This window comes from Episyrphus balteatus, chromosome 2 (genome assembly GCF_945859705.1).
Source record: "Episyrphus balteatus chromosome 2, idEpiBalt1.1, whole genome shotgun sequence".
Lineage (NCBI taxonomy): Eukaryota > Metazoa > Arthropoda > Insecta > Diptera > Syrphidae > Episyrphus > Episyrphus balteatus.
Genome location: NC_079135.1, coordinates 65,511,831 through 65,538,913, shown reverse-complemented (window position 1 = coordinate 65,538,913; position 27,083 = coordinate 65,511,831). Strand labels below are relative to the sequence as shown.

Genomic DNA, 27,083 nt, shown 5'->3' with positions numbered 1-27,083 from the left:
ATTATTTTCATAAATCTTTACAGCTTTTATTTCTACGTGAAGTTAGGAGCTAATTCACAAAGCTAAAGAAATTCAATGTTTGAAGGTCTAAAAAACCGTTTTTTGTCCCTTAATCCAGATTTTTTAGGTATTTTGAAAAACAAACTTTGCAGTTTTAATATATTTAATATGCCCAACAAAAAGTATTAGTTCAAGAGAAACAGTTAAACAGTGTACAGAAATGTAAGAATCTGTATTTTCTAATATACTCGTACATAAACATTATTCCAAGTACCTTTCGTGCAGATTTTTGGTGAATTATTTTTCAAACATCGAATTTCTCGGTTCTGAATTTTAAACGTCCATATCTCGAGTTGCAAATTTTTTTCATTTTGTACTTGTATAAGTGACTTTTATACATATATTAACAGTATCTATTGATTCTGATATCAATCTTTTTTCTACTACTTTTTGTTAAGGAAATAGCTTTTTGACCTTCTCTAAATTCACCTGAGCGTAAGCTACTAAAAGTTAAAATTTAAAAAAATCCTGAATGTTCAAATTTTAAAATTTAATTTTCTCTGAGATAATACTTTTTGTACACCTCTTAGACTTACTATATAAGCAGTGTGGCGTTGTCGAAAAAACATAAAAAATGAAGTTTAAAGCGTGGCAACCATATGCCTTGACAGGATGTCGCCAGGCAACCCATGTGTAAACTACTTTTATGAAAATATAACTTAGACTACTTCGTTCTCATCTCGTTTTTTCGTTTACCTTAACTAATGCTGTATAAGAGTCTTCCACTTTATATAATATTATAGCTATATCTTCGGAAACTTTCATAAGTAGGTACGTCAATGAAGTGACAAATCGAACTTTTTAGTTTGAAACCATGGTGTATGAGTAACATCTATTTCTAAAAAAAAAATCAAAAGTCATCTTGATGCTTGCACTTGCTAGCTTTCTTGCAACTAATTAAAAAACATTTTTCAAACACACAAAAAAGCGTTTGGAGCTTCCGTCAGATAACTAAGCTGAGTTTTTGTTTTAGGTTTTCAAAGAGAAACTAATAACAAACAAACATAATTAAAAAAAAAAAAACAAAAAAATACAACAAAGAAACCTTCACTTGAAAAGAAGTACTTATCAAAAGTAAGATATTCATTATGAAAAAGTGTCGACACAACGAATTTCAGTAAAGAAAAGGGTGACTTCGACATTACTTGTGCAAATATTAGCCAAATATTAGCTAAAAGCTGGCAAAGACAGAGAAAAGTAAAAAAAAATATTGTAAACTTCCAATAAGTACAATCTCGGAAGAATTTATTTTTTAAATATCTATAGCATAGTATATTTAGCCACTTTAGAAGATCTTCAAAAATTAGTTTTTGATGTCGGTTTGGAATTGCTTGTATTAATGTGTGTTCAGGTTCTGCTAACGTTCAAGTAACCACAGTTCAATATATCAACTATTTTATCTCCTTCTTATCATATTATAACTCACTTCATATTAATTTATGTATACACATGTATGAACATACAAGTATGAAGCTAAAATGTATCAATAACTATAGCCATTATTGACATGTTTTGAAATATTCGCACATACAGATTTTTATCTTTCTTTCGATATTATACTTTTTGGCTACGCGTATCAGAATTAGACAGTTAGACTGAAATCAAACTCTTTGACATTAGTAGAAACCTTCATTATAAATAATAATAAATCAAAACCTAGTTGAAGTTCCGCATGAGATAATTTTCAACCACCTGTGTGTGTTAAGCTATCTACACATATCTATTGTGGATTCAACAATATGCAAAAAAACTTACAGCATTTCAATAGGCGGGCTAAGCGAATAATTCATATAAACATCAACAATTCCGACGCAACTCACTATCCAATATATTTGAGCAATTTGAAGAGATACTAGTATAGCCTAGAAAATAGTGTTGACAAAAAAATGCCAGGTGTCATGAAACAAAAAATAAATTAAAACAAAAATACTTAAAATGCTCGAAATTACAAAAATTAAATAATTTCGAAAAATTACCTAATAAAAAAAGTCAGATTTTTTTAGAAAAACATTTTTGTTTCCGTTATTTAAGGAATATTCCCTACAATGTTATAAGTACCATTTCGAAAAGAAAATTGAACACACCAACTTTAAAGGCAACTTTCCGAAGTACCGTAGTGCATTTTTTTTACACTACGGTTCATTGAATTAGGGTCTTGTAAAATTTTTGAGTGCACTACGATACTTTCCGAAGTATCGTAGTGCATTTTTTTTACACTACGGTTCATTGAATTAGGGTCTTGTAAAATTTTTGAGTACTTAGTTGGGCAAAAAAGTGACATTTGCTTTGAAACTAAAAATTTTGAATGCATTTGTTAGCAGGGTAATTCAAAGTTCCGTAGCAAAAGAAAAAATTGAGAAAATTTAATTTTGTAGTCACGGCAGATAAAAGACCGTCACAGGGTGACCATTTTTTAGCTTTTCTTTCGAATGCCCATAACTTACAAAATATATGGCTACGATTTTTTATTATTTTTTTGATAACTGGCACCACTTCACTTTTCGGAAACCCTGTATTTACGCACGAGAAATTTATATATTTATTTCAAATATGTATTTTATTTGCAAAAACTTTATAAAATTAACTGAATAACACTGGTAACTACTCTTAAATTTTCCAAGTACCCGTCATAATTTTATGCGTAAAAGAGTTATTTTTAAACATTTCGGTATAACATAAAAAAGCCCAATCGAAATAAATATTTCAAATGGAAAAAATTTAATCGTGAATTTTTTTATAGGACGGTATGGGAGGTCACTGGGAGCTTAAAACCAGTTTTTCGGGATAATCGAGCTTGGGCCAAAGCTGCCATCTTGGATTTAAGGAAAAACAAGTTTTAGTGAATTACTCGGTCATTTTCAATATTTGACAAAAAATGTTGAGCCAAAACTTGTTTCACTCATCCCAAAGTTATGAGGTAACAAACAAAAAAAGAATACAGACGAATTGAATACCTCTTCTTTTTTTGATGTCGGTACAAAATATAAAAGGGTTTACCGAAATGGCTGGATTTTGAATTAGTTTTACAAATCGTAATATTTGGCCACTTATTCGACTCTATAAAAAGTGTTTTTTTTATTTTCATGAAATGTTATGTTAATGTTATGAACAGTTTTTTTTACAAAAGCATATAACGACGCTTACGGGAGCTGAGAAAAGCCTGACCTTGCTTCACGATTATTTATGTTTTTTTCGAGTACCTACCTATTTAACAAAAAAATAGATGTAAAATTTGTGCAACTTTACTTTCCGGACTAGTTGTGAGTCTGTTTACTGTGTCATGTTTCCAATCTCCAATGATAAGAAACGGTATGCGGTTCGACCTAAATGCAATATCTAAGATTTTCAAGTGCGAACACGGCCCATATAGCCAACACCAACACCTGAAGTGTACACATTCAATATGAAGGTAATATAATGGCATCTATTTTTTTTTTTTCTTGGTTTGAAGATGCAAATTGATTGCCGACAGCATCCAAACAGTCTTACAAAAATAAGTGAAGAAGTATCACACTCGCGTAGCTCTTTGAATAAAATCAAAGCAATTTATAATTCTTTCTAAAAATGACTTAACATAAATTTATTGCCAGTAGAACATTATTTGCTCTTTTTATATTTATTTATAAATGGAATATTCCCAATGCTTGAGATAAACCCATCATAACATTATATTTACGGTACAAATAAATTGCATTTAATCAATGAGTAAATAAAGCAGTTTGTCAATAATGGAAAAATAAGCACATTCTCTCCTGTACCTCATCATTTATCCACAAAAAATGATGTATATTGCATCAAAAAGTGAATTTTAAAGCTTTTTGTTAATTTGGTGTTTATGTGGTACCTCCAATATCTATCTATCTTTAGGTGCCTGGTCGCTTTTACAAAGTATCTGCTTTTTTATTCAATAAATTTCAAAGATGCTTATCAATTCGAGTGGCACCCGTAATCCCCGATGATAAATAAATACATGATTCGTCAAACTATCAACATGCAATTACTCGTATTTGGACAGTGTATTCAGTGTGATTTTGGTATAAAAAGGTTGGATTTTCCCTCATTAGGGCTTTTAGCTCTCCATGGTGACTTTAAATTCAGAGTTGAAAGCCAAGAAATCCTAAGCGAACTAATTGAACAGTTTGGATGTTAATAAGTGCTTTTTTTTTCTTTAAATTCATCAAAAGCCGCGAATTATATTAAATTCAATTTTAAAATAGAATGAACAAAGTTCTTTTTAGTCCTGGGATAACGTTGCAAAAGCGTCGGATCAATATCGCATTGCGCATCCGTTTTGTGGTTTTTTTGGGAGTTGTTGGAATTTATTCACTTATTTGGACTTTCGGTTCCAGTAATTTAAATAGTTCTTTTCGTAAGTATACATATTTTTAACTGTTGCCCAATATTTTATAATATTTTTAAATAACACTAATTTACAAAAAATTAAATATTTTTGGAGACCAAGCGCTGTTATACTTTTCGTATAAATTTACAGAGAACTCAAAAATCTTATCTGAAAAAATGTTTACCTATGGATATGTTTTCGAGATATGGTTTTTAAAGTTTTTTATCGTTGTTTTTCCCAGCATACTTAGAATTGGGGTTTTATCTGAATAATAAATGACCAATCTGAGCACGAGAACCTGAAAGCTGAATAAATAAGCAAGAAACTCTTGAATAACGTTTTCGAATCACTTCAGATGGTTAAGTGCAATGAATCAAAACATTTTTTAAAGGAAATTTTTGACAAAAATTCTTACTACAAAATCTTGTGAATTCTGTGTAGTTGTGTAGTACACTTTTTGGCAAAGATAACAAAATATTTGTATTCAAATTCTATGGATAATTTATAAAGATATGACCATTTTTGCAACAAAATTTCGACTCTTTTTGTTACTTTTCGAGTTTTTGTCTATAACTTGAAAAGCGAGCAAAATTTGAAAATTTTTATTTTACAAGTTTTTGTAGATATGTAATTAAATTACCTATCGATATGTATCCTTTTAAAAAAATTTATTTATAAAAAACTATTCAAAGATTGGAAAAAACGAGAATTAATGTTTTTACTAAATAGTTTATTTTTATGATTGAAGCATTTATAGATATTGAATATGTGAACATGATTGTCACTTTTCTTTTATTTTTTATCATGATGGCTACAAAAATAAAATAGAGTCAGTTGGGGTAAGTGCGCGCACTTTTCACTTTAAGGCGAAATTGTGAAGATTCTGTAAGAGATATCACCATAATGTTTTTTAGATTTGATTCATCTATATTTTGGGACAAGAAAACACAGAAAAAAAGATTTTAAGTTTAAATATTTCATATGATTAAAAAAAAAAAAACAAAAGAAGTCGAAGTGCGCACTCTTGCCCCAAAGTCAATAAAACAAATCAAACAAAAAAATATTTCGAATTAAATAAGAAGATTACGGCCTTTCTTTTTTGAAATTCATGAATAACAGCCTTCGTTTTTCAAAATTCAAGTTTCAATAATTCTGTCCTGTTGAAAAAAGAAAAGTTTATGGGGAGAATGTGCGTTCTTCCCCACAAATGGACTGCGCGATTTTACCCACAAAGGTACTTTTTTTTCTATTTACCAAATTTATAATAAAATACAACAAAATCTAACAAATTTTTGACTTTAATCAAATATAAATATGCACAATTCCAAAATATGTACTACTTTCGGTATATAATGCTCCCACGCCGACGCTACACACTTTTCCCGCACAACTTTTTTTTTTTTTTTTGAATCGGATTTTTTCAACCCGCTTTTAAAATTAAATGGAGCTGAGCACACAATCGCGAAGGTCATCACTTATTGACGTCTTACTAAGCGCTGATTTCCTCATTTTTCGTTTTAGTTTTTTTTTTTTTGACACAACTCGAGAAATAAGCACTGCGCGCTCTTACCCACTGAGCGATCTTACCCCGGCGTTTATGACAAAACAATACTCGGGCAACGAATTATTAGTTGAAATCAGTTAAACCTTTTACGAGAAAGTCAGAAATCAAGAAAATGGTTCCAAGGCAGGTACTTTAATAACGTTTCAGCAATTTTTTTAGAAAATCAACTTTATCCATTTTGGTCATATCGCAAGTACCATTAACTTCGGCTCTTAAACAATTTGCATTTACCCTCTAGACAATCACTAATACACTAAGGTGCAAAACTGTCCCAAGCAATAGGTAATTTGCTTTGACAGTTGATATTATTTTTGTTCTGGCAGTTATGGACAGTTAAATTCTTCCATGTGTACAATATTTGTTAATATGTTTTATCTGACCATATGACACGAATCCGATTATCATTTTTGTTCCCGATTTACTCTTCACAAACTCAAGTCAAGCTTCAATATTTTTCTTCGAAAGCAAAGATTTATTTTTTTCTTCAAGGCTCTAAAACCAGACGATTGTATATTCTCTCTGTCATCTCACCGTCAACGTTCACACTGTCAATGCATAAAACATTGACTATCACACGATTGACACTATTGCGTCAATGTTGTCCTAAATTACGTTGACGCGCAGGTGTGGGCAAAACTTTGTTGATCACACTGTTTGACACAAAGCAAAAATTTAAATTTTCCAAAAATATTTTGAAAAAGAAGCGGAGAATATGAGATTTGAAAAACCTCTCATAGAAAAATTAAACGAAAATTAGTTTGCCATGGTTGCATTGAAATGCAAATATTTCGAGATATACGCAATGCACTTTTAAGGTAAAAATCTTAAATGAATTCTGATAAGATTTTTTAACGAAAATAGGTAAATGTAAAATTATTAAAGTTTTGTTGAAAAATTAGAAAAAAAAAATAAAAAGTTTCGACATTACATTTTTTAAAAATCGAAAAAACATCAATATGGCCACCTTCAAACGGTTATAGCATAGGAACGCCGCACCCAATGTTAGTGGTAATGGTCTTGCTTAGAATATACAAATGGTTTTTGGTTTTTTGTAAAAAAAATTGCATCCAACATGGATGCCATGGCCATACCGAAGAGTTATTTTTATAAAAAAAAAAAAATAAAAAGGTGAAATGAGAACCCCCCTCCCTCCAAAACGGGACACCATTCAAAAAATCGCCCTACAAAAAATGTTCTCAATCCAACTTTCATCAAATTTCTATACAAAAAACAATGTCAGTCTGAAACGATGACACGGTATTAAATTCTGCCCCGTCAATACTGGGACAGGGTCATTGCGATGACACCCAGTCTTAAAATCCTGTCAAAGCGTCTCAATGGCATTGACAGAGAGATTACACGGCCATCGAAAATAGTCAATGCGTTGACCCAAAAATGTGTTTCAACGCGAGTGTCATCGTACCCGTCAACGCAATGACAGCTGTTTTCGTTGACGATAACACGACGTGACACTCTTGGGACAGATTGTGACGTTATTTTTACGTCATAGAGTCAACGCGTTCTCGTTATACAATTTATATTACTTTAATAATGTTTTTTTTCAGCAATCCGAAATGGTCGGAAGCTTTTAGCTATACCAAATGATATTTTAACGACGTCAGTTCCTCTAAAACTAGAAACTCATATCTCCGAATCACCAAGTACAATAAAAGGATCACATAAAGATGAAAACGAAACTATTACCATTTCGTCTTCTACAAACAATTGCACCAGACCTGCAATCAATGAGTTCCCACCGGATGGTTTCACCAGGTTCCAACGGAAAAATGGCTGCATCGTGATACATGTCCTTCTGGTTTGTTACTGCTTTTGGTTTCTTGCGGTAATATGCGATGATTACTTCGTGCCAGCAATAGAACAGATGTGTCTTAGTAAGAGTTTCTTTAAATTAGAAAAATAACCATATGTAGTTTTATATTTTTATTTATTTATTTTTTTTTTAAGGGCTTAACATGCAAGAAGACATAGTTGGTGCAACTTTTATGGCTGCTGCTACCTCCAGTCCTGAACTTTTTATAAATTGCGTGGGAACATTTATTACAAAAGGAGATATTGGTGTTGGAACTATTGTTGGTTCGGCAGTATTTAATATTCTCGCTGTTCCGGCATGTTGCGGTCTTTTTGCGGGCCAAGTATAACAAAAAAAATGTATCAATTATTTTCGTATTTCTTCACACCTAGGTTCTTCTTCTTTTTAAGATGATCACTTTAGATTGGTGGCCAGTAACTAGAGATTCAATGATGTATTGCGTCGCAGTATTGGGTTTAATTTGTACACTCTATGATGGTATTGTAATGTGGTATGAAGCCTTATTTTTGGTTCTAGCATATTTCTTATATATAACGGGTAAATTTCCAAAAATGTAATTTAAATTAATAAATATGCAAATAAAAAATCATACAGCTTTGTACTGGAACGACGTAATGGCTAGAAAAGCAAGGAAATTGATTTCGAAAGTAAGAAGAAAATCAAGAGTTCGTCCATTTCGACAAGTGAATGAAATAAGTCCTCTTCTGGGAACAATTTCGGAGGAGAAAATCATACCAAGCACATCGGTAGATGTTGGATCATTGGACGTTCGAAAATATGATACAAATTCTCCAATGACAGATAGTGTTTGCAGTGTAGAAAGTGGTTAGTATTATAAAAGGACTTTTAATCCAGTCAAATAAGGGTTTAACCTCGGAATGAATGCTAATAGAAATTTTTTTTGCTCAATACCTTCCTTTTGGCATTCTATAACATACCTCAAAAGTCTACAAAAATCTCATGTCCGCAAGTCGCGATTTTGAATGTCAAAGCGCGAAATGGAGATTTTCAAAATTAGCAAAAATAGACGATGGTATTATATACACTAGAGTGGGCCGAAAAACACTTTTTTTCGAATTTCAAATCGTAATAGCGCGGAAAAGTTGCGAATGGTGATGACTAATAAGGGTTTAAAAAATAATCAAAATCAGTTCATATCTTCCGGTCGCGCATCGGCTCTGAAGTATGAAAAAATTTTTAAAAAATGGTATTTTTACAAAAAAAAATTTACCACCCTAACATATTATTTTTTGAACATTATAGCTTTAAAAAACTCTCATGTGAGCTAAATATTAAGCAGAAAAAAAAATTGGCTCAAATTGATTAAGGACTTCGGTGGCACATGTGTTTCAAATTTTGTCAAAAATGGCAAAAATCATATTTTTGCGATATTTTTTTTCCTTTTTATAAACTATTTTTAAAATTATTATTTTTACCAAATAAGAATTAAAAATGAAGTTGACACAATCAGTGAAAGCCGTGAAGTCGCTGAATATATAAAAATCTTTCGGTCAATTACGCTTTGGCTATTTATTAATCTCTTTGCCGCACAGTGGTGCCTTTGGTGCTTTTTTGGCTTCAAAAATCATTTTCACGGCCATTTCTTGATGAAAAGTCATGAAATTTAGAACACTGAAATATATAAGTATAAGATATACGAAAAAGCTACCAACTTTTTTTTTACTCAAAATGGTGGTCCCAAAATGGCGATCAGAATAAGCATTTATAGAATCTTCTTTTGCGAAACTGTTTATAAGCTAAAAATTTAGCTAATTGATGAAAAACAGATGTTCGACTTTTGAATTAGGTACAACTGTTCATATTTAATGAAAAAAAATTCAAACATTGTTGAAACAAAGTTCAAAAAGAGTCAAAATAGTAAACCGCACTTTCGACCTTTTTTTTGTGCTGTTTTTTGTTTCCTTTTGAAGTTAGCACAGTTTTTTTATCTTTTCATTTTTTTTCTTTCTTAATATCTACTTTTAAACATAGTTGGGAATTATATAAAGCCAAAATAGTCAATTTTTTATGAAAATAAAGAAGGAAGATATCAAAAATTGAGCTTTATAAACAAAAAATCAAAAAATAGCACAAAAAAAAGGTCGAAAGTGCGGTTTACTATTTTGACTCTTTTTGAACTTTGTTTCAACAATGTTTGAATTTTTTTTCATTAAATATGAACAGTTGTACCTAATTCAAAAGTCGAACATCTGTTTTTCATCAATTAGCTAAATTTTTAGCTTATAAACAGTTTCGCAAAAGAAGATTCTATAAATGCTTATTCTGATCGCCATTTTGGGACCACCATTTTGAGTAAAAAAAAAGTTGGTAGCTTTTTCGTATATCTTATACTTATATATTTCAGTGTTCTAAATTTCATGACTTTTCATCAAGAAATGGCCGTGAAAATGATTTTTGAAGCCAAAAAAGCACCAAAGGCACCACTGTGCGGCAAAGAGAATAATAAATAGCCAAAGCGTACTTGACCGAAAGATTTTTATATATTCAGCGACTTCACGGCTTTCACTGATTGTGTCAACTTCATTTTTAATTCTTATTTGGTAAAAATAATAATTTTAAAAATAGTTTATAAAAAGGAAAAAAAATATCGCAAAAATATGATTTTTGCCATTTTTGACAAATTTTGAAACACATGTGCCACCGAAGTCCTTAATCAATTTGAGCCAATTTTTTTTTCTGCTTAATATTTAGCTCACATGAGAGTTTTTTAAAGCTATAATGTTCAAAAAATAATATGTTAGGGTGGTAAATTTTTTTTTGTAAAAATACCATTTTTTAAAAATTTTTTCATACTTCAGAGCCGATGCGCGACCGGAAGATATGAACTGATTTTGATTATTTTTTAAACCCTTATTAGTCATCACCATTCGCAACTTTTCCGCGCTATTACGATTTGAAATTCGAAAAAAAGTGTTTTTCGGCCCACTCTAATATACACATATGATACATAGTTTCAAGGTATTTTTTAATGTTGATTCCAAATCTAAAATCAAGGCAATCTGACGTCTCTGAAAAAAGTTATACCTGTTTTTCATCTGTCAACCCATATTATTATAACAGTTGCTAACGTACTACCGAAAAACCCTTAAAAGTTATGGTAGCGGAATCAAATTTTTTTTAGATTTTTGACATATAATATAGGATATCCAAACAAACACAGAAACCAAAAAATTAGCCTATTAGCACTAATTCCATGATTGTACCAGGATGTTTTTTAGTGCATATGAATGTTTTTTGCATTGCATTGTTTTGATTCTTAATTATTATAATGGATATTCATGCTTCATGCTAAATTTGGTTCCGCTACCTCGGTAGTACGTTAGCAACTGTTATAATAATATGGGTTGACAGATGAAAAACAGGTATAATTTTTCAGATACGTCAGATTGCCTTGATTTTAGATTTTTTGGAATCAACATTAAAAAATACCTTGAAATCATGTATCATATGTGTATGTAATACCATCGTCTATTTTTGCCAATTTTGAAAATCTCCATTTCGCGCTTTGACCTTCAAAATCGCTACTTGCGGACATGAGATTTCTGTAGACTTTTGAGGTATGTTATAGAATGCCAAAAGGAAGGTATTGAGCAAAAAAATTTCTATTAGCATTCATTCCGAGGTTTACCCCTTTTTTCACCTTATTTGACTGTATTGTTTTGAGTTTTTTAAATGAACAAAATGTAACAGAGAAATTATTTCAGATTTTGCTGATGATCCGTTTAATATGCGGGGTTCTTGTGCACTAGTTTATCTTCTAAGATGGCCTATAACTTTTTTACTGTGGATAACAGTTCCTGATAGCAGAAAGCATCCATCTTGCCGATTTGTGACTTTTGGAATGGCAGTAACATGGATTGGTGTAATATCTTACATTATTGCATATCTAATCACCATTGTAGGTAAGAGAATTTAGATCAGAAGAAGAAGTACATTTAACTCTTGGTTTTAATAGATTGTCAAAGAATCTTTTCTTATACGCTGAGTAGATCGATGAGGGCTCATTAACATTTTTAAAAATTCGTTTTTTATGTATTCTGTTTTCATGGGCCAAAATGGTATGGCAATGGCAAGGCAGCATCTGACTGATGAGCCAAATGTCATTTGAGGTCATTTGAACTTTTAAATTTAAGTTACAACAAATGTTTAAAATTTCATCCTTTATGCTTGAGAGGGCCCGTTTTTTTTAAGTTACCACTGTTAGTATAAACAGAGAAACTATAAATAATATGAGAAAAGGTATACCAACCAAAATACGCGTTTTCTTAAATATTCACTTAAGTGTATCAACTTCTAAATGATCTCGTACTCGCGTTAAAAATCAATACTTTTCCTTATTACCATTTCAATTTTTCTAAATTTTGATTAAGTGCTGACACGTAGGCACTCGGTCGTCGGTTGCTCGGTATAAATGCGGACCCCAGAGCGTGCGGGATCTGGGAAAATCCTGCGAAAATGGAACGAATTTTTCTTAAATATAGGTCGTTTCAAATCAAAAGTACCTACCATGGAAAATTGAGCAAAAATAAAAAAAACTCATTCGCTTACTGGAAGGAAGCATTTATGAGGCACCTGAACTTTTCTAAAATTACGATAAAATAACGAAGAACAGTTCTTGATATCCCTATTTTAATTAATTGATCCGTCTGTGAGATTCACTGGGTTAGCCTCAGAAAGCGGAGGCAAGTCTCCCGGGCTTGCATCACTCCATATTCGCTGGCAATACAAAAAAAAAACATACAATTATTTAATTATTTATTATTTGAAGGCAGTTAGGATAACTTTGCCGAAGATATTATTATGGGACTAGGTGAAGATGGATCAGAAAATTCCAGTTTATATGATAGCAATTCATAACTTAAAATTCTATTCACATCTTTTCATTTGTATAATAGGGCAGTAAATATCTTATTTTTATTTTTCAATTATTTTGGAGTCGTCACCATAGAAATCATTATTAAACAAATTCAGATTTTTCGTATGCTTATTTTTTTTTCTCTAGCATTTCTTTCATTCAAACAAGCATGATTTGTTGTTATTTTTGAGTTGATTTGTCGCAATGAGCCAATAAAATTGAGTTTTTTATTTATTTGTTCTCAATTTTATTGGAAGGGAGAAAATAAACTCAGAGTCAGGACTTTTGATTTGAAACGACCTATACCTATTCCTTCAAAGTAAAGGGGTGAACCTAAACCCCCTGAGCATAGACCAAAGCATCCTACACTTATTGTAAAATGAAAGCCCTGAAATTAATTCCAATAAGAACTTCTTTTGATAGATTGCTTATTAATTTTAAATAATCTGCAAGAAAATCCGCAAATTATAATTTAAATGGACTTTAAGTTACCTAATATAAACTGGTTCTTAGATCCGAACGATAACAATATATTTTTATTTATTTTTATATAAATTGTGAGTGTTAAAGTGTAGCTGTTGATACTCAAGCTGAATTATGATCAGATAGGTACAATTTTTGTTTCAACAGTTTGAATCGAATTCTTAATTTTATTGTTAGATAATGAACTTGGTGTGAGTACCTACAGTCTTTATTAATTTTCATAATTTTGTTTTTTTTTTTTAATGGCATAGGTTATCTTCTTTTAACAAATTAACTTAATTATTAACATATTGTGGTTAGGTTATATTTTCGTTTTTACGGTGTCACAAGTCGAAATTTGAAAGCCTTAAAGTTTTTTTTTTAATAACATATAATGCGAAAACTTACATTCGTATGTCACTTTACCATAAAAACGACGATATGTGCCTTAATGATCGCATTCCGAACACTATCCCTGTTCGACATTAATTCAAATTAATCTTTAAAATCCCACGTGTAGTGTGTACGTTAAGTACATAATTTTAAATGTAAACAGAACATTGTTGGCATTTAAAAAGTAATCCCTATATTGTTATCGTTCACCTTAACCCATCAGTCACTATTTACAATATAAATCAAATTGCATAGGTAAATAATCTATCAACATTTCAAATAAAAAGAAATGTTTATTTACAAACCGATCAAGATAAAATCATATCTGTTTGCTGAAATTCGTTCATTCAACTTGGATTGATGTTGATTTTAATCTGACATATCTAATTCCTTAACTACTATCACTAACGTGGAATTTCAAATTGATTGTAGTGTAGTGTTGAAAATATACATAATGTGTTGCGTTACTAAATATGTAGGTAGGTGTAGGCATTGTATATATATACAATGGGTGTAGGTACAATGTATGGGGTTCCCCCGACCAAATTTCGAAAATCGATTTCTTGCGGTCACTCTAAGGTACATACATACATTCTACTTATGAGTCATTTTCGTTACATATGTAGTTGTGGAAATATTTAACTTTTATATTTTGATTATGTATTGCATAGAACTTAAGAACGCAATACAAAGATAAAATATAATGTATGTATTTTACTTTTATTCAATTATTAAATTTTTCTTATTTTATCTTTATATGAATTGCACGTGTATTAAATTATTGGATACTTATTGACTTATAAAGTTTGTAAAATTTAGTGCTTAACGATAAAAATTCTTGGACATTTAAAAAACAATATGCGATAATCTATGATCATTGTTTTTATTACCATGTTTTGTTATATTTTATTATAAAATGTCTTGTCGTAAAAAACTATCTGAAATCTTTTGAAAATTATATTGACTTAGGAAGAATTCTCGATGGTATTTTTTTTGTTTTCGCCCGTATACAATGTTTTAGGTATAACTCCTAAACCAAAAAAAAAACAAATTCATAGTGGAGTAACTAAAGCTCAAAAAATTGCAATATTAGGGAACCCCACCGAACAGCTCTGATTTTGATGATCTTTTTTTTCAAACATCAAACGTCCTTTAAAGTCTATAGATTAAAAATTGTCGCTGTTGCCGTTTTGATTTTTTAAATTTAATTGAAGATTTTTGTGAACAAAATAAATAACGTTTATTTTTTCAAAATTCTGAGTTGAGGACCATTCATTCAAAAACTCTTGATTAAATTTAGTAGATTTAAATTTTACAGAAAGAAATGAGATTCTGGCTTTTTAAAAACGTGTATGCAAATATTGTAGGTGTTGCCGTTGTGTTCAAAATATTTTTTTTTTGTGTTTGAAGTCCGTTTGTGAGAAAATTGCATTTATCGCCTTAACGATGGAAGATTGTCTTTTACTCCCATATATTTTTGTTCTTAAATTACCTAGAGAATCTTTTGGTATCATTTATTTTATGAAATTTAAGCAAAAAAAAAATGATTTTGTTCAAAAAAAAATTTAATTTTAATTTTTAAAAACAATATGGCAACATCACCAATATTTAACCTATACCCTTTAAAGTATTTTTAATTACCGACGTTTGAAAAAAAAAGATCATCAATCAGAGCTGTTCGGCCGGGTTGCCTAATAATTTGCTTCAGTTACTGCACTATGAAAGAAAATTTGACATTTTGTTTTAAGATATGAGGTTCATAGTTATTCGACTCCTTCTTGCTATCAAATGTTAAAAAGTTAGCATTTAGCTCATGCTCATCATTAAGCTGATGAAGATTAGAATATTATGAGAAAATGCTAATTTTTGGTATTTTCTTCGAAAAATAAAATCAATTTTTTCTTGATTCATATTACATTTTTCTTTAGCTCGATGAGTTGAGCGTTTCTGCAGCCTATGAATTTTATTATTTTTTATTTGTTTTCCAGGTGATACACTCAACATACCCGATTCGGTTATGGGTCTTACAATATTAGCTGCCGGTATGAGTGTGCCAGAAGCTGTTTCTAGCGTAATCGTTACAAATCAAGGGCACGGTCAAATGGGCATCAGTAATTCGATTGGTTCAAATACATTTGATATTTTGCTATGCTTAGGAGTGCCATGGTTTGTTAAAGCATTTTTTGTACCGACAATACCTGGAGCACATTGGGTTGTATTAAATTCATCAGGACTCACATATTCAGCTTTTTCACTTTTGACAACTCTATTCGGGCTTTACATAGCATTTGCTGCAAACAAATTTCGTTTGGATTGGAAAATCGGAATCGCATGTGCAGTTATGTATGTTGGATTTTTGATTTTAGCATCAATGATTGAACTTAATGTTTTCTTTAATGTTAATTTACCTATATGTGAACATTAACCAATTAAACTTTAATTAAACTTGCTATCTCTTGCCACTTTTTCATTTATTTATTTATTTAATTCGTTAAATACTAAAGTTACATCTTAACATTAAATTTATATACTGAAAATATTAAATACAATATTACATTAAATTTGTGCATTAAAGAAACTTTGTTTGAATTTCTTACTTTTAAATTAACATTATAAATGAAGAAATTATTAAATAGTATCTGTTGAAGATTGTAATCAGTTGATTTAAGGGACTATCTACACCATAATTTGTTCTGCTAAATATTGGACATCGCCTATGGTGGGATAAAAACGGAAGATTGATTAACCTTAATCTATTTACATACGGGAGAAGTGTAGGTATACCCTTGAGACCACAGGAGAAAACGAAGACAAAAACGCATGAACCTTCTTTGGATGCTCTCATATATGTCCCCATGATTATGAAAGTGGACTAAGTCACTTTTTGTTGCATTGTTTGAAGAAAAACTTAGCTACATAATAATTTTCGTATAACGATTTAATTATATTTCTTTTATGAAATCACTAGAGGAGCAATAAAGAAGTTTATTTACTGCAATTTCGCTTTCAAACAAAATGTACCCCTTAAATAATAATTATTTTTAGGCTAGATATGATGCCATTTTTAGGAGTGACTTAGTCCACTTTCATAATTAAGGGCCCATATCATGATATTATTTGTGTTTTGTTTTTGTTTATCTATATAGATTTTGTGCAAAAAAACGACATCGAGCTTTTTGAAATCAAAACAATTTACGTGTTAAAAACAACAAAAACTTTATCTGTATAGATTTTTGAAAAATCCAGATAATTATCCAGATTTTACTTTCTCTCGATAAAAAAAGTAGTGCCAAGGTAGTATAAAAAAATTTTTTTTGAATATAACATTAATGCAATGGCCAAACGAATGGTTTTGTTTTTTTGTGAAAAAAAATTTTTGAATCCATCATGGCCAACCACTTAAAAAAAAAACCATGAGCACGGCACATGCCGTGACAGACAGCTGCCAAAGCATATGTACAGTGGTGCCAAACATTTGGACGGATTTCAAAAATCCCGATGTCGTTTTTTTGCACAAAATCTATATAGATAAACAAAAAAACACACCTATTGAACTGAACGAATCCAGATCACTTTGAAGATCAAAACAATTTTCTTAAACATCGTCAACTTAAATAAATAAAGATGAGTTTTATTTTTAAATTGAAGGCAAGTCATTAATATATAGGTGATATAAAATATAAATAACAATGGACCGAGGTGGCTGCCTTGGGAAAGACCAGAGTAACAGTGGCGTATTGAGGGGGGGGCTCAGGGGGCTCAAGCCCCCCCCAAGCCTGCAAAATCATGTCATTATTTGGCTGATTTCATCATAATCTACATGATTAACTGAGACTTGTTCGTAAATCTTGGAGATCTAGAGGCAGCTCAGATGATCGAGCCCCCTCCAAGTTCTGAAATGGCTGTTTGTGTTTGTTTGAGTAAGAGCCTTAGCTGACGTTGAGGGTTGGGATAATTTTTTCGGATTTTAGTCCAATTCAGAATTCTTCAAATATTTTTTTAGTATTTTGACGTCGAACTACCTACATCACCGTTAAATTTTGCAAAACTTCTTTTGCAATCTCAAAAAGCCGTATTTTATCGTCTTTAGTATATTTACTTTTTTTCAAAAATAATATTTTTCTCAAAGATATTGGAAATAGACATTTTTGATATCTCAAAATCTTAGTGGTCAACATAGCTAATGGTTTTTTTAAGCAAATTCCGGTTTGTGCTTCTGATTTGGATTAAAAAAGGAACATATTATGAAAAAGTATATAATTTCGGACTAGACATCAAAAAGAATTTCATTGAAAACACTGGCACACAAAATAATAAAAGTGTCATGTACCAGGAACCAGACCTATCTTTCTATATGTTTTTGGGCCCGCTGAATCCGAATTTCAAGTCCGTTTTGCCCGTTTACCCTCCAGTTTTGAGAAAAATGTAAAAAAAGGCACAAAACTTCTTTTTTTTGAGTTTTTTGCATTTTACTCAAAACTGGAGGGTGACAGGGGCAAACGGACTTGAAATTCGATTCAGCGTGCCCAAAAACTTTAAGAAAGATAGGTCTGGTTCCTGGTACATGACACTTTTTTTATTTTGTGTGCCGGTGAAATTAGTTTATGAGACTTTCACGTTCTGCATTGGACTTTTTGAGCATTCACTTGTCCATAGGGCAATGATTTGTTCGGCATTTTTTCATTCATTTAGATTTTCTGATCCAATTCAGTTCACTTTGTTTTTGTTCTTGAATTTGATGCCTTTTTCAGTGAATCTGCAAATTTTGGACACAATATTATCGAAACTTATATTTTGATTGTTTTGTAATGTTTATTTGGTGTTAAATTAATACAAAAAGCATAAAACACATGAGTAATGAAATATCATAATTCATCACTGCCTCTGTGTTTGCAACCTCATTGCTTTAAACTCTACCCAACAAATTTTTCTTTGAAAATTTGCAATAATATCGCCCATGTTCTGCATTTCACTTACATACATATTTAATATGTCTCCCATAATGTGACTTCTTCTTATATTTTCTTTTAAATTCTGCTTTTTTTCCATTAAAGTTGCCAATAAAATTGCATCCATGTTCAAAGTAGCAGTAATTTTACTTTAGAAACAAAATAAAATTGGATGATCCTTTAGTTTTGACAGTTCGAAGCATTTTCGAAGTTTTCGAAATCGACCAAAGGTCAATTTCACGTGAAATTGAAAAGTGATTTCAATTCACTCTCGGTCGAATTGCGGAACATGGGCGTTTATATCGAAAAAAGTGATGAGTATAGATCAAAAACTAGACGTCATAGGAATAAAAGTGTTTTTTTTTTAAGATGACTGAACACCTCGCTGTTTGTGTAAAAGGTTTGCGATACAAGATTTAAAAAAAAAAACACTATTTTGAATGTAAAAAAAAAAGACAGTAGTACGAAATTGTCGAAAGCAGTAAAATGCTACAATACCACTTTCAGTACCGCAGCACAGCGCTTTTCTCTTGATCAAAGAAGAATAAAAATGAGAGAAAAAAAAAATTAAAAAATTTTTTCAGCCCCCCCCAAATTTTTTTCTGGATACGCCACTGCAGAGTAATTAAAGAATTGATCAGAAAGTTCATTTCTGAAATTCACACTATAACTTCTTACCAAATAAGATGAAATCCATAATAAAAACGTTTCGTTAAAACCCAGAGCCATAGTTTAAATATACGCGTTTTGTGAGTGACAGCATATCGAACGCTTTGCTAAAATCGGTGAACACACAATCAACTTGTTTATGATCCTCAAAATTGCTCGCGAATCAGGACTTGAGTCTTATGTTTTTGTATTATTGAATGAGAACTATTTATATTTATAGAGAGGTTGTTTTTTTTAGGTGAAATGAAATTAATTGGATTACGCTCATACAACAATTGAGAGGGTAAGAGAGGTTATATGGGGATCTGAAAATGGAAACATAAAAAAATGTTTCTTAGTCTTTTCTTTTTGTCTCTTCGAAAAATTAACTGTTCGCAGCAAAATTTTAAAAATTTGAAATTTTTTCAATACAAAAAAAAAAAAAAATGATTAAAAAATTACCTTTTGATTTCCATAAAAAAAATGTATGTCTAGATCAATCTTTCTTTGGTAGAGATATGATATATGAATTTAATAAAAATGGACCCTAGCACGTACATTAATATGTATATTTTATAAAAGTAAAATAGTGAATTTTAACGTGAATTTGCCACATATTGTTTCGTTTATACTAAGGCTGTAAAAGTAACGACAAAATGAGTACCCGCATGTATACGTTACTTTTGATATTAGTACCCGCATCAATACCTAATATCGTTACTCGTTACTTTTGTATGTTGCGCATTTTTTCGCATATTTCGTATGTTTCGTGTGTTTCGCATGTTTCGTTACTTTCGTTACTTTCGCATGCTTCGTGTGTTTCGTACATTTCGTATATTTCATGTATTTGATACGTTTCGTATGTTTGGTATTTTAAGTATGTTTCGTACATTGGTATGAGGGAGTAAACATTTTTTTTTGAAAAAAACCAAAAACTATTTCTATAATCTAAGCTACATTTTAAGGTCATAAACATTAAAATTAGTTGCGGCATTCTCATGTAATAAGAGCTTAAGGCTTACTAAGGCTGTAAAAGTAACGACAAAATGAGTACCCGCATGTATACGTTACTTTTGATATTAGTACCCGCATCAATACCTAATATCGTTACTCGTTACTTTTGTATGTTGCGCATTTTTTCGCATATTTCGTATGTTTCGTGTGTTTCGCATGTTTCGTTACTTTCGTTACTTTCGCATGCTTCGTGTGTTTCGTACATTTCGTATATTTCATGTATTTGATACGTTTCGTATGTTTTTTATTTTAAGTATGTTTCGTACATTGGTAGGTATGAGGGAGTAAAAATTTTTTTTTGAAAAAAACCAAAAACTATTTCTATAATCTAAGCTACATTTTAAGGTCATGAACATTAAAATTAGTTGCGGCATTCTCATGTTATAAGAGCTTAAAGGTAGCTATATTGAATTTTTTTCGTTTTTTTTTTAATGAAACGTGGAAACTTTTTTGATTTTTTTCCAAATTTTTAGACAAAACATTGGTAATTTTTTGTTTTTATTCTTTCAGTAATATTATCACAATTCTTTAGAAACCTTTATTTCAAAAGTGCAACGCGCAGATCTCGAAATATTAACACTTCAATACAACCATGTCGAACAATTTTTCATTTATTTTTTCTATGTAGAGTGATTTTCAAACCTCGTTTTCTCCGCTTTTTTTTGTGTTGAAAATTTTGCACCGAAAATAAACTAATTTTTTGAAAAACCAAAAAACTTTTGTACATTCTTAAGCTTATTATCAATACCATTAACACCAAGGCCATAAACAGATTGGTTGCGTCGTAGATATACCTACATATTTCGGCCAAATAGAGAAAATACAAAAACGTCTCTTTTGATATTTCTGTATTAATTATCGATAAGACAATGATTTTTGAACCTTGGACTACTGTTTTAATCGAGACAAAAGTAAACTCCAGATAATTATCTGCAGTTAGCATTCTGACTATGGTTACGATACCGACACAAGATGCGAAATGCGACAAATTGAGTGTATCACTTCATTTCGTATCTCTTACATCGGATTAAGTATTGAAACTGGAATCGCGTCGTTACTCGTATGTTTCGTATCTCGTACGTTTCGTATGTTTCGTTACTTCAGTACCCAGTAACGAAACATACGAGTAACGATACTGTTTAGAAAGTAACGTTTCGTTACTCGTTACTGAAGTATACCCGCATTTTAGTAACGAATACATACGATTTGCTACAGCTCTAGTTTATACTAATAAATTGGCTCTCAATTCAAAGGCAAATAAGTTCTCCAAAAATCGTGCCTCCTCCTGAACCTCAGTCGTATTTTTAACACTGAAAAAATTTTTAACTATTATTATTATTATTTTTTACATAGTACAACGCACATAAATGTACGAAGTTCTGACACTTAAAGCTGAAACACAATCACGCTTTAGGGCGTCGCTTCGTTGCGTTACGTTGAGAAATCCTCAAAGCGCGCTTCTGTCACTTTGACTTTGAACAGCTGATTGCAACATAAAATCTGCTGTCAAATAAAAAAAAACACAGTCACTCACAAAATTATTGGGCCAAGTCTTTATCTTGATTTAATTGTGGAAAAATGAAAAAGGATATTAATGTGTTTAAAAAATGCATAGAAATTTATTTATTCTTTAATCCTATAGTTATAAAAACAAAACCAATCAAAATATATTGTTTTTAACAATAAAACTTAGTCTAAAACATCATTAAATTTTTTTTGTTTTTCATACGTAAATTGTTTTGATTTAAAATATCTCGATGTCGTTTTTTTGTGCAAAATCTATATAGAGAAATTAAAAAACACACATAGTTTTGCAATAATTTATTTTTTTTTTATTCGCATTTGGCGCAATAATAATGTGGGTGACTGTAACTATATCTGTCAGAAATCGAGCAAAAGTTCAGTCTGGTTGAACTTTTGCTCGCTTTCTTACGTTTCCTTACGTTTGTCAAAAAAAGCGTACGTAAGAAAAGCGTCATTGTGTGAGGATACACAGATTTCATATAGTTGAACTTTTCGCAGTTGTCAAAATCGACGGCAAAGCGTGATTGTGTTTCAGCTTTTAAGAGCACGGGCAACTGAGACCATTTGGCTGAGACAACACCAGACAATGACAAAGAAAAAGACAGATAGAAACAAAGAAAGAACATATAAGATATAACTTATAACATAGAAGATAGAACTACTTGGTACAGAGGAAGAGACATCGATGAATATTGTCTCGTGTTATCGCACAGGTGGATTCAGTTAAGTTGGCGATTTTAGAAAAACTACTGAGCCGACCGCTGCGCCGCACAGTGTGGGATTTCGCGAATTTAGCGGAATTTAATTCAAAAAATGACTTGTCTTGTTTAATGTCAAAATCGGCTTTTCTTAAAGCTAATAGATTGTAGAAAGTGATAGCAAAAGCATTGTTAGGTGGGGATCATGTAAACAAAAAAAAACAGCTTTGAAGTTGCAGTTGGCGATTTTTATTCTGTTTATTTGGTGGAAGAGATTACTTTGCTCTTAATTTTTTCTCGTGCGTTTGGTGTGTGTTTAATAAAAGTTTTATTTTTTTTTATATTTCCTTAATATCAAGGTATAATTATGTAAGTAATTTTTTATTTCACAGGGTGTTTCACATTTTTGTTTTGGTGATTTAAGTTAAAAAAATGTGTTAGCTATGTTATAAATTTAAGAACTTTTTTATTTCACAGGGTGTTTAAGAAACAATAGGCTAGTGAATTCATTTAAAAATAGTTATAACAGAAATACAGGGTGTTCCAATCCAAAATTTAGAGTAAAAGAAAAAAAGAACTAAGTAATTTGAAAAATTAAAAAAGAAAACTACCAAGGAATAAAAAAATATTACATCGGATAAAGGGTGTTTCAGTAATAATAAGAAAATTTAAATAATTTAAAATTTTTTAATCTTCATAACGTTTATCGATATTTAAACAGGGTTTTCATATTTGCATACCTAAGTTAATAATCAAGTGATTGGTCATTTATAATGTGCTGCTTTCTGAAGATAGAATAAATTTATTTATGGCAACTATAAGAACGCTTTGTTAAAGATTCAGTGAAATATGGGCTAAAATCGGTCGAAACTGTGGAAGCTTGGAATTCACATACTTTTCCCGACTCATTGAGAATTTAAGACTACTGTAAATAGTCTTAGATGAAATAACTTTATCATATTATGATAGCAGACCATCATAAGATAAAACAAAAAAGAATTTGATGAGTCCTGCAAAAAAGGCAAAAAACCCAATGTTTCCAGTTAACCTTTATGTAGTTTCCGAACTCCGTTTATCAAAAAATTGGAAGTTATACATATAAAATTATTTCTATTTCATTTTCGTATGTAATAGTTATAAATATTACCAACAAAAATTAATACAAAGTTTTTTTGTCTGCGCGAAACTATTTTTTAAGAGGGTCTATCAAGATGCCAAAAACGTGTATTTTTAAAGCTCTGTAAATCAAAAATGTGTGTAAATATGTTATTAATCGTACTTCTACTCATTATTAGCTGCGTTCCTTTGGAAATATTTATCTACTTTTTGAAGTTATACTTCTTATGGGAGGGTGGGTATGAAAATTTACTTTTTGACAAGAATGTCAAAGGGATTATGACGCGATCACCCTGGGTAGCAGGGCTGTCGTTTCACCTTTAGAGTAGGCAGTACTTTAGTATTTAAAAATGCAGTACGCCGCAGTACGGCAAACATAAAACACACAACACGTTGCAAGTTACATGTTTCATGTGGCAAGTTGCATGTGGCAAGTCGTATGTGGCAAGTTGCATGTGGCAAGTTGTATGTGGCAAGTTGCGTGTGGCAAGTAGCGTGTGGCAAGTTGCATGTGGTAATTTCCATGTGGCAAGTTGCCAGGGTTGCAAAAAGCTCACATTTCAGCTCAGCTCACAGCTCAGCTCAAATTTGAGCTAGGTACCATAGCTTAGCTCATTTGAGCTGAGCTGAAAGTGAGCTGAGCTGAAAGTGAGCGCCCCAACTTCCAACGCCTATATCTCGGAATTTTGAAAAAAATGAAAAAAAAATTTTTGATGCCAAAAGGTAGCGAGGACTCTAACCTACATTTGGGTACAACTCCCATCCCTGTAGGTGCACGCGTTCTCAAACCGGGTGAACTTAAAGGTAAAAAAAAAGTTAAGCCCGGTTCTGAAAAAATAGGTATGATGTGGCGGTTTAACATGGAAGATGATTTTTTAAAAATCTGAGAATGTGCAAAGCGTAGGCCCATGACACAAGCTATCATTGGGTATCACTCCCAAAAATTGCTCTCAAGCGGTTCAGCTTCCAGGAGCATTCAAAGATTCGGGGATTTTTCGAAAAAAAATTTTACCCCAACTTTCAAACGCGATTTTCTCGGAATTTTGAAAAAAATCGAAAAACCGGATTATACCACTATCGGCTAGCTGAGAATATAAGCTTTCATATGGCACCACTCCCCTGTCTCTAGATCAAAGCGTTCCAACGCCTATATCGCGGAATTTTGAAGAAAATGAAAATAAAATTTTTGATGCCAAAAGATAGCGGGGACTCTAACCTACATTTGGGTACAACTCCCATTCCTGTAGGTCCCCGCGTTCTCAAACCGGGTGAACTTAAAGGTAAAAAAAAAGTTAAGTCCGATTCTGAAAAAATAGGTTTGATGTGGCGGTTTAACATGGAAGATGATTTTTTAAAAATCTGAGAATGTGCAAAGCGTAGGCCCATGACACAAGCTATCATTGGGTATCACTCCCAAAAATTGCTCTCAAGCGGTTTAGCTTCCAGGAGCATTCAAAGATTCGGGGATTTTTCGAAAAAAAATTTTACCATAACTTTCAAACGCGATTTTCTCGGAATTTTGAAAAAAATCGAAAAACCGGATTATACCACTATCGGCTAGCTGAGAATATAAGCTTTCATATGGCACCACTCCCCTGTCTCTATATCAAAGCGTTCCAACGCCTATATCGAGGAATTTTGAAGAAAATGAAAATAAAATTTTTGATGCCAAAAGATAGCGGGGACTCTAACCTACATTTGGGTACAACTCCCATTCCTGTAGGTCCACGCGTTCTCAAACCGGGAGAACTTAAAAGTAAAAAAAAATAGGCGCGATTCTGAAAAAAAAGGCATGATGTGGTGGTTTAACATGGAAGGCGATTTTTTTAAAATCTGATAGTGTGCAAAGCGTAGGCCCATGACACAAGCTATCATTTGGCATCACTCCCAAAAATTGCTCTAAGGTGGTTTAGCTTCCAGGAGCGTTTAAAGATTCGGGGATTTTTCGAAAAAAAAATTTACCCCAACTTTCAAACGCGATTTTCTCGGAATTTTGAAAAAAATCGAAAAACCGGATTGTACCGGAATTTTTTTTTATGATAAAAAAAGAAATATTTTACTAAAAAAAATAGAAATATATTTACTATCAAAAACACCAAGAGAAAAGATCACGAAAAATTATCTGTCTTATTTATAAAAATATCTATGTGTTAAAATAATTCCATTAATAACTAGAACCAAACATCTTAAGCTATGGTGTTATATAAAAGTTTGAAATATCTTCATATTTCATTATACTTTCCAAATAAAAATCAATGTATTCTCTCACCCATCACAGCTCAGCTCAGCTCACTTTACCTTAGCTCACCCAACAGCTCAGCTCAACCATCAGCTCAGCTCACTTTCAGCTCAGCTCAAATGAGCTGAGCTATGGTACATATCTCAAAAGTGAGCTAGCTAGAAATTAAAAAAATCAAATGAAATTCATTTATATATGTATTATGTATACTGAATGAGAAGTATAACTTCAGTCGAGTGTACATGTGTACACACACTCTTTTTTAGTACTTAAAGCTGCTTTGAACTACTTTTTCAGTATAGCAAAAGTAGTTCAAAGTAGTTTTAAGTACTAAAAAGTAGATAAATATTTCCAAAGGAACGCAGCTATTGTACTTATTTTTTTAATAATATTATAAAAAAGAAATGGTCAAATTTTCTTTTTGTGATTGTACAGTACTTTTAAAAATGAGTCCACCGAAAGGCAAAAAACTTGTACTTTCAGAGCTCTGTACATAAAAAATTTGACGAGATATTTAAATAATTGTTATTATATTTCATTATTGATATATATATATATATTATAACTTGCAAAAAAAGAATTCTCAAAAAGGTAAACCTGTAAGCGCTATTAATTTAATTCCGTTAAATGAACGAATTCTCACACTGTGCGCTGGGCTCGAACCTCGAACCCACGATGCCGGGCTCTGCAGTCAACTACCTATTATTCCTCTGTACCATGGCCACCTGCAAATTTTTGACTTTTTCTTTTTTATAATAGAAAGCGAACATTCAAAAGTATTTTCTGCCAAAGAAGGAGTCATAAACATAAATTAAAAAAAAAATATCCAGAATATCATTAAACTTATTGCGCAAAATTTTAAACGATTTAGTAAAATGCTAGAGTCATTTTAGTAAATTACTAACGTTAAAAATTAGTCTTCTTTTTGGCTTAGTAACTTACTAAAATGGCCTAAGCATATCACTAAATCGTTTAAAATTTTGCGCCATTAGCTTTTGTTCAATTGTTTTTTTATTTTTTTTTTATAATAATGAGAGTTCCTACAGTAAACAATTAACTTAATAAATAAAGACTTTATTTTAATTAAAAGTTGTTTTTTATTGGTTTTTAAGACAAACAAACACTAAAAGGGCGGTCTTGCCCCCACTTCCCCTAATTATGTTTTATAATAAAGAGATGTATCCAAACAAAATTCATGGCTAAATTTACTGAGCTACATACATATATTAACTATTTTGAAAGCAGTTATTATATTTAGGAAAACAACTCTATGATAATGCACTTAAAATAATGAAAAGCAAAAAAAAAATAGTAGAGCAAACGTGAAAGAGATGTATGTCCATTCTAGAACACTATTCTACCTCCTC

The 27,083-nt window shown here is 31.3% G+C and overlaps 1 protein-coding gene across 1 annotated transcript; it reads left to right on the top strand.

Moving 5' to 3' along the window:
- Window positions 1–3,564: 3,564 nt before the first annotated feature.
- On the top strand, window positions 3,565–15,985 carry LOC129911572 (sodium/potassium/calcium exchanger 4-like). Its single transcript, XM_055989404.1, has 7 exons — window positions 3,565–4,429; window positions 7,532–7,858; window positions 7,932–8,119; window positions 8,187–8,334; window positions 8,392–8,622; window positions 11,523–11,720; window positions 15,517–15,985. The coding sequence occupies exons 1-7, from the start codon at window positions 4,279–4,281 to the stop codon at window positions 15,951–15,953; spliced, it is 1,680 nt and encodes a 559-aa protein (XP_055845379.1). The 5' UTR covers window positions 3,565–4,278; the 3' UTR covers window positions 15,954–15,985.
- Window positions 15,986–27,083: the final 11,098 nt, after the last annotated feature.